Source organism: Lactuca virosa, chromosome 7 (assembly GCF_052849685.1).
Source record: "Lactuca virosa cultivar CGN04683 chromosome 7, Lactuca_virosa_CGN04683_v6, whole genome shotgun sequence".
Classification (NCBI taxonomy): domain Eukaryota; kingdom Viridiplantae; phylum Streptophyta; class Magnoliopsida; order Asterales; family Asteraceae; genus Lactuca; species Lactuca virosa.
The window spans coordinates 12939050-12954331 of NC_136432.1; the positions used below are offsets into that span (position 1 = coordinate 12939050).

At 32.1% G+C, this 15282-nt stretch overlaps 2 protein-coding genes across 4 annotated transcripts; both read left to right on the top strand.

Moving 5' to 3' along the window:
• Positions 1-1790: 1790 nt before the first annotated feature.
• Positions 1791-2511, top strand: LOC145126409 (uncharacterized). The gene is made up of 2 exons (XM_079061782.1): positions 1791-1826; positions 2312-2511. Exons 1-2 carry the CDS (start codon positions 1791-1793, stop codon positions 2507-2509), a joined length of 234 nt encoding a protein of 77 aa, XP_078917908.1. The 3' UTR covers positions 2510-2511.
• A 4180-nt stretch (positions 2512-6691) lies between these two features.
• On the top strand, positions 6692-11988 carry LOC145123509 (tobamovirus multiplication protein 1-like). 3 transcript variants are annotated; one of them, XM_079058718.1, is made up of 14 exons: positions 6692-6814; positions 6898-7048; positions 7700-7750; positions 8394-8427; positions 8610-8696; positions 8787-8838; positions 9315-9504; positions 9622-9717; positions 9950-10010; positions 10467-10531; positions 10941-11015; positions 11092-11167; positions 11356-11522; positions 11709-11988. In XM_079058718.1, exons 2-14 carry the CDS (start codon positions 6911-6913, stop codon positions 11730-11732), a joined length of 1116 nt encoding a protein of 371 aa, XP_078914844.1. In that variant the 5' UTR covers positions 6692-6814; positions 6898-6910; the 3' UTR covers positions 11733-11988. The 3 variants fall into 3 exon arrangements, with proteins under 3 accessions (XP_078914844.1, XP_078914845.1, XP_078914843.1); XM_079058719.1 differs by having other exon boundaries at positions 6707-7048; positions 11356-11453; XM_079058717.1 differs by having other exon boundaries at positions 6708-7048.
• The last annotated feature ends 3294 nt before the right edge of the window (positions 11989-15282 follow it).

Genomic DNA, 15282 nt, shown 5'->3' on the forward strand with positions numbered 1-15282 from the left:
CATCTTCTTTCAATTATCTTGAATATCAGGGGTGTTACATTATTTGACTATTGCTAACATGAATCAACACAACGAAAAAAAATACACGAGTTAAAAAGTAGGAATTTTGACTCCGAAATTCTAAATTTGAAGAACATTTCTGAAATGATTTTCCTAAATGATACCGGGGAACATGTACTAAAACAAATGCAATATAACAAAAAAAACGAATAAACACACACACACACACACACACATATATATATATATATATATATATATATATATATATATATATATATATAATGTTATTTCAGAGTATAAATGTTGAAAATATGCACTCCAAACTCCAAAATCCTAAGAATGGTACCACACCCGATGTTTGAAATGATACAATCCAGGTCCATACCTCTAAATAATGACTTTTTATTTAAACTCGATGTAATATAACAAATTGAAAACATTCATGATGTTAATTTAGAGTAGAAACTTTGAATGCTGGATTTTGCCTACTTTTCAAACACCTGACCCCACTCATATATAGACATGTCAATCGTGTCGTGTCGTGTGAGATAAATATGAAAAAAAATCGTAATATTGTCTTATATTTTTTGTGCAAAATTTTATAAAACATTATTTAATGCAATATCATTCATTTATTGGGATAAATATATATGACCAGTTTTTAAGTGATTTAATTGAAAAGGTAAAATGAACATTTTAAAATTTTCATTTAAAATCAAAGTTTATTTACATTAATTTTACGTGTTAAGTTCTTTTATCCTTAATTACAATGTTTAGGTATATATTTGCGACTAAAGTTTGTTGATTTTTATCAAATATATACGTTAATTCGTACCATTTTATTTTCACTTTTTATACAATAATACATAAAAGTCAATCTACATTTATTAATTATCTATAAAAAAGTTATAAAGTTATTGAAAAACTCTTTTAAATTTAAAAAAAAAAACCGGTTTAATTAGATTTTAGTTTATTCTAGCAGTCTGCAGATGTTAAAAAACAAACAGTCTTTTTATTTCAGACTGCAAACATTTGGTCTACTTCTTATACTGCAGAGGTCTACAGATATGATTCGCATACTGCTGATATTTTGTTTCAGAAAAAACAAATCACACCTTAGTCTAGTCTAGGGATGGTTTTGTAAATCATTAAAAGGGCAGTCTTCCTTGAAATGAACCAACTTCAAGTTGGCCCATTTATGCAACCATTGACCCAAGAAAACGCGGTACCGTAATTGCCCTCAATATAACTTTTTTCAAATATTCATAATGCCCCCCTACTTTTTATTTTTGTAAATTCACATTTTTTTCTTTTTAATAAAGAAATGGCACAATAATATTTTTTAGGTTAACTAGGTAATTCTTTTGTTTTTTTTATCATGTATATATTTTCTTTGTTAAAATTTCCATTTCCATTTAACTTCTTTACTTCAGAAAAATACAATGTTAAATAGATATATAGGGTAATTAAAGACATTCGCAGATGTCTACATGAGATACATAAATTATAAAACATACAATGTTTCCTAGTCCTAACACAAAATAAAGGAAAAAGGCACTTGCTAACAAAAAATAATTATTTGTACAAATAGACATTTATATTAATGTCTTCTAATCTAACAAAAAAAAATCTAACACAAAATAAACTTAACCAATGGTAAAATGTCTCCTAACACAAAGTAAAGAAAAAGACACTTGCGAACAAAATTCAAATTTACAAACAACAAACAGAGTGCAAAATTAAATTTACATAAAAACTGACAAATATTTTTTTTAAAGATACGATGAATGACGATATTTGAGGCAAAAATCTTAGTGTTGCAGGTAATTTTCCATGATTTTAGGATGATTGATATTTCTTATAAATAAATTTTGAATATATCATTAGACATGATTCATCAATAAATAAGGCACGTTAGTGATAAGCATAAGTAATTAATAAGAAATTGTCATGGTTTTTCAGTAACTAATTCAAGAAGAAAAATATTTATTCTTTTAAAAACCATAGAACAATGATGGTCAACTTTAGCAACCTAACATTTAGGACTAGATCAACAAAACATGCCATGACATCTCACAAACGTATGCTCAAGGACCATAACCATAATATAACCAAAACCCAAGAGGCATAATCATTGATTCATTCGTTTTTGTAACCTTCAACGGCTGTTTCTTCGAGTTATGATACCCTTACAAACCAATATAAATACCTCTAAAGTCTAAAGTGCATACACCTTCGAAATATTATATAACAATAAAAAGGCTAAAAAAATGGAAGAAAAAAGCCTTTATTTATGTTTGGTTTCAAGAGGTTACAAGGGAAGAACCCAAAGGGAATATGGAAGAGATTGGGATTTGGGAACCATGGGCTTCGATGGAAGACCAAGTTCAATGTGCATCGATGGTTTGTTGATCGGTTTCTCTTCAAGATTCTTTCGGGTGCAGAAGCAGTTGTTTTGGTATCCACACTTTGTTTCTTCTACCTTTGTTGTGGTTGCCATATCTGAATTGTTAAGTATACGTGATCGACTTAATTGACTCGATACTGATATACTAATACTGATTGAGGAAATGATAAACTGTATCCATGACAGGTTTCACGATGCACAAGACTAAGGTGCTGTTTGTTTTTTGAAAAAAACCTCTTCAAACCTCTTATTGTTGCGCGGCGCAGCACACACGCAACACTTTTCATCTCGCAGCTGTTTGTTTTTTAGAAGTCTTCGGAGTCAAAAACCTCTGTGTGTGCTCTGTTTGGCGCAGCACTTGTACTGCCTCTTCCAACCTCTTCTTCTTTTTTTCTTGCTGTAATTTTGATTATATGTTGTTGAAATTTTATTTCACCTTTTTTTTTCGTTTTTTTTGTTTATTCTTGTTAAATTTTTTTTATTCCGTTTTTTTTATATTCAATAATGATAATTTATTAATGAAATATCATTATTTTTTTGTTGAAATATCATTATTTTTTAATGAAATATCATTAATTGTTGCCGAAATGTTATACATTATTAAATTTTACGTATTAAAAAACTATTTTCGGTTTATAAAATTAGTTTATTTTAATTTTTTAATATCTGCAGCAGTATGCAGATGTTAAAAAAACAAACACGCTTCTTATTACACTCTGCAGTCGTTTGGTCCACCTCTTCTACTGTAGAGGGTTGCAGAGGTGGTCCGCAGACTTCATGAATTTTTGCTTCAGAAAATCAAACAACACCTAAATGATTATGGTTTTTGAGGAACCAGAAGTATTACCTTCTTATTTATTTATTCTTTTTGGAAATATACATGTATAGATCGGAAAAGGATTCAATTTGTTTTTTTTTCTCGCGCCTTCTTGATGTTACAATGTTGAATATAGTAAAGATATTTGATTATTTTCTCAGTTTAGTGGCTAAACGATACCATCATCTTTATCAAGTATAACTTACATTTATAGTTTTGTTTTACCAATGGTTATGTTTATTCTCACATTTTTCTGCGTTTTGCACAATCAACCAAGTATTCTTTTAATATTTACGTTTGAGTCTTTCAATAAGTTTAAGATGTGAGAATACGACTTCAAGAGCCCAAAAGAACCCAAAGAGAAGAAAGTCAATATGAACGTTTAAATGACCTTTATGATTGAATTTATGATTTTTTTAGGTTATGAAATTAAGATATTTCGTTTAACAAAAGAGATATCTTCCAATCGATTGTGAATGGCAAGACATTCGAATTTGTTGATTAATAGTGCTCAAAACTTTTAGTAGCTTCTAACCCACTACTTGGCATTTAAGTAGTCAATTTTTTTAGTGGTTGCTACTTTATTTCAATTAAGTTTAATTGGTCAATGATTGCATATAAATAAGTAGGGATTATCATTTTCTTATTTTTGGTATTTAAATGGTTGTGTACACTTACAAATTTGAGCAGAAGAAATTCCTTTACAGCAAAAATTTCCTCAGTTTTGTACCAATTCTTTTTTTGATTTTCCCTTATTTCTTCCAATAAATTTGGTATTGAAGCGAGAACCATGACAACTAGCAATGGTATAAGGTCTACAACACAACTATGACAACTAGCAATGATACATGTTCTACAACACAACCTTTAATTATAGTTTTTTTTTTAAAAAAAAAAGGGGGGGGGGGGAGGTATCGAAGACAATGTTGAAGTCCCAAGAGCTATGATTTGGTGGAGAGTGGTTATGTAGATCCATATCCAAAAGGACGCGAAGGCTTTATTTTTCCATCGAATCATCATTGGTTGATGAGTTTTTCCATGTATTGCAGCAGCAACTACCTCGAATCAGGCATTGGCGATTTTGAAACAATCAACATTTCGGATTCCTTCATTGTTTACAATCAACATTCAATTATTAATAGTGTTACCAAGTATGCAAGCTTATATAATCATAAAGTTTGAAAAAGAAAATGAGTGATTATATGATTCAACCTGGGTATTTACTATTTAGTATTTACTTTACGAAACATAATATGTATAACTAAACGAACATTATTTTGTGTTTGAGTTCAAACCAAATGATATTGAGCATGAGTAGCATGCTTCCTCTAGGCCTAAGCAAGTGAAATTCGATTTAATTGTAAATATTACTTATTTTATTCACAGGAAGTTATGATTACTTTTTTTTATTGGTTGCGAGACCAATTAACAGAGATATTTAACAATAACGTATATCTTTCTGATCCCTCAATGTTTTCATAGTAATAGAACTATACAAACCCCTAAAAAAGATCTTATAATATACTCATCTTTATATATATTAAAAGAGAAACTTGATGACATCATCTTCAACAATCAGGGTCATTCATTATGTTTCATTGATTAATTTCAACCATTAGATTATTTTGATGATGTCATCATAAAATAAAATAAAATTAATATTAACAAAATTCAATTGACTATGTTTGGAAAGTTGAAAACTTATTAATGATGAATGAAATTTTTAATTGGAATGTACTGAAATGAAATAAATGTAGCATAATTGTCAAAACATAAATATGGTTCATTCCTTTTTAAAATCAATTAATTTGTATATACCTTTCATAATTATAGAATTTTAAATCAAAGAATTCAAAATAGTATGATATGAATCCAGTGGCGGACACAGACATTTTTACTAGCAGTGGCACAAAAAAAATTCGGCCAAATATAATAACATAATTTTTTTTAAAGTAATAGTACATTAAACCGATTATTACATCTTAATATTTAAATTTGACATTTACGAGTACACATTTGTGGAATTTTTTTTCTCTTTCTGTTGATGGTTCAATCCCAGCTTCACATAGAGGCAGAGATGAGCTCTTTTTTTTGTTTTGTACGATTGTTCTTATGGCTACACCCATAACTACAGAATTGGGTATTGGGTTTAAGTGGGTTGTGAGCTAACTTGGTGGTGGGCTTACCTAGCCTTAAAGATTAGAGTTGCACCTATAATTTTTTTTGGACAGCAGGTGCACCTATATAAAATATATATATATATATTTTTTTACACTTGTGGACAAAATTGGAGCAGTGGCCTGGGACCCCATTTGCTCCATATATGTCCGCCACTGTATGAATCACAGTATTAATTTCTTCATATCCTTTCCAAAATCTTTGTTTAAAATTATGTATAAGTATAATCTCATTAAGTTGTTATCACAAATTCATGAAATCCGGACTTTGCAACATCACGTTCGAATACCAGCTTCATAAGGTTAGCAATTTTTTTTTTGATTTACTGATTAATTTCTTACATCTGGTTATACTTTATGTGTTCAGTATATGTATCAATGGCTTATTAGTGAGTTTTTGATAAACGGACTTAATACTGTGTGTGTGTGTGTTTGCGTGTGTGTGTGTGCTTGGATTGGATTCTATGTTTGGATTAGATGACGTAAAATTCAGTTTAATTAGTTTTGTGTTAATTGGATTGAATTATGTGTTTGGATTGCGTGTGTGTTTGTATTTGGATTGGATTCTACTGTCATCGGTTTTGATTTAGATGAAGGTTGATATTCTTTTTATTGTTGTGACTGTTTAAAAAAAGTAAGAATGATGATGATACTAATGCTGAACCATTTACTTGTGATGCTTGTGGTGGAGTTTCTGATGTTTACAGCAAGTAAGTTCATAATTTTACATTTGTAAAGTTCTTGTGCCTTTAATCTGTATTCGAATGTTTCCAATATTATTTTATTGTCCATTAAAGTGTCATTTTATAATTTTTAGGGTGAGGGTCGTAATTCGTGTTCAATATGAAATTGGGTATGCTTCTTTTGTATTGTTTGATCGTCATGTTAAAGATGTTATTTACCGTGGTAATCAGTGGCTGATGGAAAATATATCAAACGTAGCGTTAATTTTTTTTAATCGCCAACTCATCTCTTATTTTGTTTTATAATATTAATTTTGTTTAATATATGTATCGAAGAATTGAATAAATTCATTTTAACCAATTAATGCATCCAATTCTTTTTAACATAAAAAGTTGTCTACAGATATGTCCTTCAACGATTTATACTTTTTTTTTTATGCATTTCTCTGCGTTTAACGAAGGTTATAATCTAGTTATTTAAACAAGATAACCAGGTTGGACCGAAAACCGGGTACCAAAAGTCAAACGGTTTTGGTAAAAAACCAAACGGTTCAAAAAGTGACGAGGGACAACGCCACATCATTACATACGTGTGCAAATATAAGGAAGAACGGAAGATGCACTACCAAGTCCAAAGACATTTCATTTTATAGTAAGTAGTGGTATATAAAGCAAATTATCAATTAGCAGATCCGCCATTGATAGGTACCTCAACAGCAACAACAAGGTTTTGTTTTCCAAATTCCAACCCTACACTCTCTAGCTATCGACCCAAGCCCTCAGACTCCTATTCTTCATGTATGAATACAGAAAAGACATACAAATGGGGCCCGCATGCTTGAGGAGCGAGATGATGGTTGGGGAGTTCACAGAGCCTGGTTGTTATTCAAAGGCCTTAGTGGCTGTCAATCTTGCTCTTGCTTTTGTCGATATCGCTATTGCCGTCCTTGCATTTTATCAGGTCTCTTCTATTTTAAGTCAATCTCCACATTTTGACTTTTCAAATTGGGTTATTAGGTTTGCTATAACACTCCATTTCTCAAAAGGTTCGTTTTTTGGATCGAAGAAATCGAAAATTCACTTCTAATATGTCAAACATATTGCCAATTTTAGCATAGGGTAAATTGCTTTTAGTTGCCTCTGAGTTAACGAGTTCTTTTCTCGTGAGTTCATGTAGTGATTTGGTTGACAATGGGATTTGTTTGCTGACCCTGAATGAAGAATTAGTTTCGCTTCATAATGCTGTAGGATGTCGTTCCTAAATATCCTTGTTGTTGAAGACTGAAATAGCTACAGCTGCATAAGAAAGCATTCTTCTATAACTTTTTAGTACATTAAGGTGCTGATTCTTCAGGAGTTAATGGGAGTGTTTCTTTTTGATACGATGCTTAATGCAGAAAAATTTGAGAATCAGAATCAGAAATGAGAGTATGCATTTCTGTAGAATCAAATTCAGAAACGGAATATGCTTTTTTATAGCTTTTTCTAATTCAAAGATCATAACTTTGTCATGCTGCATAGTACTAATTGATGTTAAATTTCAATACTTAAATTCTAAGTAAGATTTTTTGTTTAATACTGACAACTGATATTTTGCATTTTCTTGTGTCAGTTGATGAGAATTCATTCTAGGAATCCACAGAGGGGTTGGACTCGACAGAAAGTAAGTAATACCCCTTAAATATCTTTTATTTTTCATAACTTGCATGAAGAAATACTGCTACCTTTTCTTTTTGGCTTAATGGGCGACGTAATCCATTAAACTATAAATGAGTGTTCTTTTTGACTTAATGCAAAAAGAACGATTTAACTGAAAAAGTTAGGAAAATGAGGCTTTCCCCATTAAGTCCTAACTTTTTGACAAAATTTTCTCATACATTATTTGTCAATATCCTTTTTATCTTTACACTAGTATGTAAGCATCACTTTCTTCACATACTTATATTATTACCATAATAGCAACATACTTAAATTTTTTTACTGATAATAACAATGTACTTTGACTTTTACCTATAATAGCAACACACTTTTAAATTTGCACTCATAATAGCAACGTACTTACATTTCGCTACCAGTATGGGCAATATATTTAATTTTGTTACATATTATTGTTCTTGGTGAAGAAATGTAAATAATTTGCTTTTATGGGTAAGGAATTGTAAGTATTTGCTATTTTGTGTATACAAATGTAAGTACATCGTTATTATCATATTATGGTTACATATTATGATTTCTACTTTACAATCATCTTTATAGTTGTCATCAAATGTAACTTATAGTAACTCATTTAAAAAATCTAATTGCAGGTGTTTCATCTAATGATTGGTTTTGCCAACACGGGTAGGATACTTATATCTTAGACTTTTTCTTTGTATTAATTTGGAGACATTAAATTTCCTTATGCTATTATAATAAACTTTGTCAACATGGTTTTCAAGTTAAAAGTCCATCCATTTCCAACAAACATGGTTTTTTCTCTTCACTTTTTAAATATAATTTTTTTCTTTCCCTTTTGGTGACAGGTTATGGTCTTTATTTTATATTAACTCTTGTTGCTGCTTGTAAGAAGTGGATATGCTGGTCAAGTTCTTGTGGTTTTGTTGTTATGGGTATGTTGTTAATTATATACAGGAAATTCGTATATTACAATTACACTCTTTTGGATAATTATAAAAAGTAAAAAGTATTTTGTTTTGCAGCATTGCCCAAGATTCTATTTCTTGCAGCTTTTCTTCTTCTTCTATCTTTCTGGTACGTTTCATTTGGTGTCTGGAATTTTAAGAAGATCTGGATAGATTTATGAGCCTGTTAAAGTAATGCAACTGTAATTTGAATTACATGTGCTTCTAGTTTTGTTAAAAAAACGAGGTTATTAGGATTCTTATTTATCTATTTGATAAATTAGTCCAAATATAAAAGAAATAGCTTATTTACATAGTTCTTAAATTAGATATTTAAAACTCAAAATTGAAGCATAGTTTTGGATGAGGTAGCCTATAACTTTGATGTGTTTGAGGGAAGCAATATAATTGTATGAAACATGGTATGCATATAGTTTATACAAAAACAAAAACAAGGTTAGGAGTTAGGATGCTGTAATAACCAAATCAATGAAAGGAAATTGCTATTTCTTGCATATAACCCTAACTTTTAAACTCCCTAGTCTATCAGTTTACTTTTTCTTTTATAAATTTATCTGTATATAAATTGATGGTCAACAATCATAGGGTTGACCTTTGCCATCAGGCAAATGATGAAGATGAGGATGAATCAGAAGGTAGTCCCTATGAAGCTTTGGTAGAGAAAGTAAATAAACCAAATCCAAATCCAAATTTGAAGGTTATTAATTATACCCGCAGAAGATGTTGCAATATTCGAATCTTCCCTGGTGGCAGCCGTCAACAAGTTGTCATATTGGTATGTATGCTGTGCATAATTTTATAAATTCTCAATTTTGCCCCTATTGACTATTTGATTTTTTTACTCATGTTTTAATGATGTATGAAATGTTGACTGATATAATTGATTTAACAGGTGACATTATTAATACTTGTGTTAATGCTGGCATCTGCTGTGCTTATATGGATTGGCCTTGGAAAAAACCCTATTGATTCCTCAGTTGTGGCACGGGTAAATAGCAACATACTTTCATCTATCTGTGTATTATAGCATCCTACTTTCATTTCTTTCTACCACATCATTCTACTTTCAATCTTTTTCTTATCAAGACACTGTACTTTGAAAAATCTATTTATGGGGTAGATAATTTATCAAAGTACAATGCTGTAACAGGAAGAAATGAAAGTAATAAGGTTACATATGAATATGAATATGAATATGAATATGATATGATATGATGCAGGTGTATGTAGATACTTTTGCTGTTGCAATGTTTTTCCTAGGAGGCGCATTAGCATGCTACGGTCAGCATCTTCGGTATCTGCTACTATTATTATTATTTTAATTTTTTAAATATTAATGCTACAGATTTCTTCTGTTTATGCAAGGAATAGCTACGTTTTTTTTTTCACTTATTAGTGTATTATATTTTCATTTCTTTCTAATTTCCATTACAACACAACATTGTACTTTCATTTTTATTTTTTCTTATTATAACATTGTACTTTGAAAATCTACCCAATTATAGGCTTATAGCATTGTATTTTTGAGGACATTCTACTTTGAAATGGTTGTCTAGGTATAACGGTGAAAACTTCATTGTATTTTGATGAGATTGTTATAATTGGGTTGATATCTGAAACTACAATGTTGTAATAGGAAAAATGAAAGTAGGATGCTGTTAATATTATAAACTCTAATCAATACAAGTAGTTTGCCATTTTTCTTTTTTTGCATTTAACCCTTGATTGATTGTACAGGATATGTGCTGGTATCAAAAATGAGTAAAGTTCGATCTGAGAGGACTTCTTGCGAAATGTGGAAGGTATCCCAATTATTATTATTATTATTATTTTAATTTTTGTTACATTTTTCATCCCTATCTCACTGTTTCTTAACGTTTTTCATCCGTGGGTTTGTTAGTTTTATGAAGATGACCATTTTGCCCCTCATATTTTTCATCTCCCTCTCCAAATCCCTAAACCAGAACCTCAAAAAGTCCTTCACTCCACCAATATAATAAAATATAAATTTGGAGGGCAAATAGGTAATCTTACATGGGCTTAACACCCATTTCTAAACATTCTGCAAGTCACGGACCTAAAACGTATATAGGGAATAAAAATGCTAAAAAATAAAATAAAAAGTCGATATTGCAATTACACAGAGGGACCAAAAGTGTAATTAGGTCTTTCTTTACTATACTACTAAACAATTTTGTTTCTGTTTTTCAGGTTGCTGGACTTGCTATAGTTTCTGTTGTTTGTTTCACCTCAAGTTCAGTCGTTGCTATATTTACAAATATACCCGTATGTATTTTTGTGCTTAATTCATTCAGTCATTTTCCTCAAGCTCTTAATTTAATGCATTCATTCATTTTCACAGGTTCTGTATCATTGTGAGTGGCGGGGAATTGGAGGACTCTATGCCTCTCTTTTACTCATTGTCTACTACTTCATAGGTAAATTAAATTATATTAAATAAATCAATCACCATTTTTTCTTCTTTCTGAAATTAATTGCTTTGTATTTGGATGACATTGCGAAATTGGGTGGAATTTTGTAATAATAAAGAAATGAATGAAAGTACATTGCTATTTCTTGGATATTTGACCCTAATCCATAGTTTCATGATGCCATGTTTGTCCAGGTTCATCCGTACCTTCAGGTTTTGTGTTATGGGTAATGAGAGAATTGCCACCTTCGGTTGCGGTTAATGTTCCGGAAGAATCTAGAACACTTGCTTTTGTAAGTGACTATTCAACTACTACAACACAACCACAACATTGGACTACTATTACAACTGCACAAAATCAGGTTCAAATGCTTTCTATATATATATATATATATATATATATATATATATATATATATATATATATTAATCAATAATGTTCTGGAAGAATCTACAACACTTAGCTTTTTATTTACCTGGTACAAATCATCTTGATTTGTGTAAAAGAAAAAAAAAATGAGAACGTTGACTTTGACTTTTAAGTGCAGGGATCAAGGGCAAGTCCAATATGACTGAAGTTGACCAAACGATATCTAACAACCTACTTGCTCGAGAGTCAACAAGTCAACAACCGTGAAAATGAAAGTGGATGAAAAAGGCGGAGGGATTTTGATAGTTTATTAGGTTCTTTTGTATATATAAAATTATAAATTATATATCAGCAATCTCTTTTTTTTTTCCTTTGATATGTTTTTCTATTACAACATTGTAATTTTAATGTTTTTATTAAATTGTTATATTTTATAACATTATACTTTAATTTGTTTTCTTATTGGAGTATTATATTTTGAGAAGTCTATGTGAAAGTTGCTTATTTGGATTACATTGCATATTTGGATATATTTTTCCAAACAAACACTTGTAATAAAATAGGGTTGATGTCAAGGGGTAATTAACTTTTTGTTTTTTTATATAGAAAAATCATGTTTTTAGGAATACTTTGGTCAAAAATTACCTTTATTTGGATGGTCTTTCACTATTTTGTGAACAAAATGTTATACTTGCTTACTTTATGATATTAAAAAAAAACAATGGTGTTTAAAAAAAATAGGTATGTTTGGGAATGAGTTTTTCAGAACTTTGTGTAATGTCCCAAAAATATGATCCAAAATTTTCATTTTTAATTTAGATAAATCGGTAATTCCAAAAACATTATACATACAACCAAAGCTAAAATAAGTATCTTAACAACATAATAATCAGAGTGATATCTCAAAAGCGGAATGTGACATCCTCATTTTTACGGCCAGAAAAGACAGATTTCGATTATGCTTTTTAATAAAAATCAGAGTAACTTCTTGAGAAAAGTACTGCGGAATTTGTTCCCAAAACAAAATATGATATAAATTTTATCAAAGCATTTCTTAAAGAAATGTATTTCCATTACATTACAAAAACTCGGGATGTCAATCATCGATACAAACCATAAGCATAAACTAAAAAGAAATAAACATCTTAGGCCACAAAACACTATCTGGCCTCAAATCCGTAATCTCTCGTCAAGTCATCCAACTATGCTTTTGCCACTACCTGTAATACAAGAAACTGAGTGGGTCAGGTTGGGGAGCCTGGTGAGCATATAGGGTTTTCAACCCACAATAATAAGTTCATTATTTATTTTCATCAAATCACTAACCCGATTACCCGTTCCCGTTATCCTCAATTTACGTCCCTAAAGCATCTATTATAAGGGACCTATCCTAAGGAATTTCATCGGGATGGGCACTACTGCTAAGGGGATTCCTCAGCCATATGTATCCGTAAGGCAACCATTGGGGGGGGGGGGATGGAGTACATCTTCAAAACACCTACAGGTTGCGAGCCTGCTAGCGTTCTACTGGACTGTCTAGAAAAGTTTGTGGTCGTCATCTATACTCCGCTAGACGACTGGATCATCTTAAACATCGTAAACATCGAGGCCTCTCATCATTTTAACACACATCATCTATTTCATCTACCCATTGTTCTACCCAACATATTTGTAGATATAAATACATACACAGTCCAGATCTGAAAAACAATGTTTACATCCTTCATCCAACATAACTTTCAAAGCATAAAATATATATACGGTCTAGATCTGAAGAAAAAGTTCAGATCTGAAGGAAATAAGTTCAGATCTTTTATCCAACATACATCTCAAAGTATACAGTTTAGATCTGAAGAAAAAGTTTAGATCTGAGATGAGAAAGTGTAGATCTGAAGGAAAAAGTTTCAGATCTGAAAGAAAGAAGTATAGATCTTTCATCCAGCAAACATCTCAGGTAAACAGATAACATATATATACACATAGCACATAATTTATATAAAATACTTCATATCTATGTGTAAGATGAAAGTGACTATACACTCACCTGATACGGAGTGATTTGGACAGCACCTCGCTTCTAAAAATAATATTCTTTGACGAAACTGGGAAGTTTGCTTGAAAACCGGGCTTCGTGCGGGCAGAGTTTCAAACCGAAAAACTTTTTTTCTCGGAGACTCCGGGAGCCTCGGGGCTTCCTTCGGGTGCTAGGGGGTTTACCTAGGCTTAGGAGGGTTTAGAAACCTTAGAGAGAGAAAGTATTTAGAGAAAGAATGAAGAAATGAGTGAGAAATCCAGAACATTTCGCATGGTATTTATAGTGCTGGACTTCGGACCTACGTTGGGCGTAGCCTTCAGTTACGCTGGGCGTAACCTCGGATAAGACTGCCAGCTCGCACCAGCTGGCTCGCAATATCGAACGGATAAGAACCGAGGTACGTTGGGCGTACCTGGCCTCGGACGCGGGGCGTAGCGAAGGGTGACACGTCGTTCATCGGATGCGAGGCTGATCATCATCGGACGGTTGTGGTGCTGCCACGTCACCAAATTCGCATCAGACTTCGCATTTTGCCTTCCCGACTTCTAAAATTTGTAACTTTCGCATACGAGCTTCGTTTAAAACGTTCTTTATATCCACGCGTAGGCGGGAACGTGCTCTACAACGTTCGTTTAGACTCCGTCGGCTAATTTTGACTTTATTTTAAAAGTTATATTTTTAACAGGTCGGGACAGGATTGGTCCGTTAAAATTCCTAACTTCTTCATCCGACGTTCGTTTTCGTCTGTCTTTTTATCGTTACGCTACTATTAACGAGATCTTCGATTCTCGTTTAGGTTGTGTCGGCTAAAAACCGCTCGATCTAATATTCGAACTTCGGGCTGTACACCACTAAGTCGAAACTTCGAAAAATCATAACTTCCTCATATGAAGTCAGGATTGGTCCGTTAAAATTCCTAACTTCTTCTGTGTCGCGTCGGTTCCGTCGCGAAACTTCGACGGGTCATAACTTCTTCGTTATAACTCGGATTTCGGCGTTCTTTATATCTCCAGAATCCTTGTTTCGACCACTACAACTTTATGTAAAGATATCGGGTTTATCTCACACTTTAATTTTGACGCTTATTTTTATCCTTTATTTATTATACATTTATAAATAAGTAATAAGCACATAAATGCACATAATTCACATAATACTCAAATATTTCATATTTATTACTTCAAAAAGAGTTATAATAGTTGACCTAGACTATTACATCGTCTAAAAATGCTTAGCCCAGAAACGCGGGCGTTACACGGAATCCATATGGTGTGTGCGATGCAGTCAACCTGAGTTCTTCCTCTTGGAACCGGAAGTACCTGAAACATAAACTGAAAACCGTAAGCACAAAGTTTAGTGAGTACCCTAAACTACCCCATACCATACACAATAAATCTCATACTGGGCCCCCGCCCTACATCGGGCCTCGCCCGGCATCGGGCCCCGCCAACATCGAGCCCCGCTCAGTTCACGGATCTATTATTCTCAGGCCTCGCTTGCCATTGGCCTCACCCACTATGCACATACAATATATGACATAATAATGCTAACGCATATAGTGATCACAAAACGATAGCATATGTTCCAGTCCTCGGGCCTCGCCCGACATCGAGCCCCACCCGGTATAGCAGCACATAACACATGCAAGGGTCATACAGACTCCTAGCATCCTAACATAATCAATAAGGGCCGACATTGGTGCCTTAGACCCGCTAAA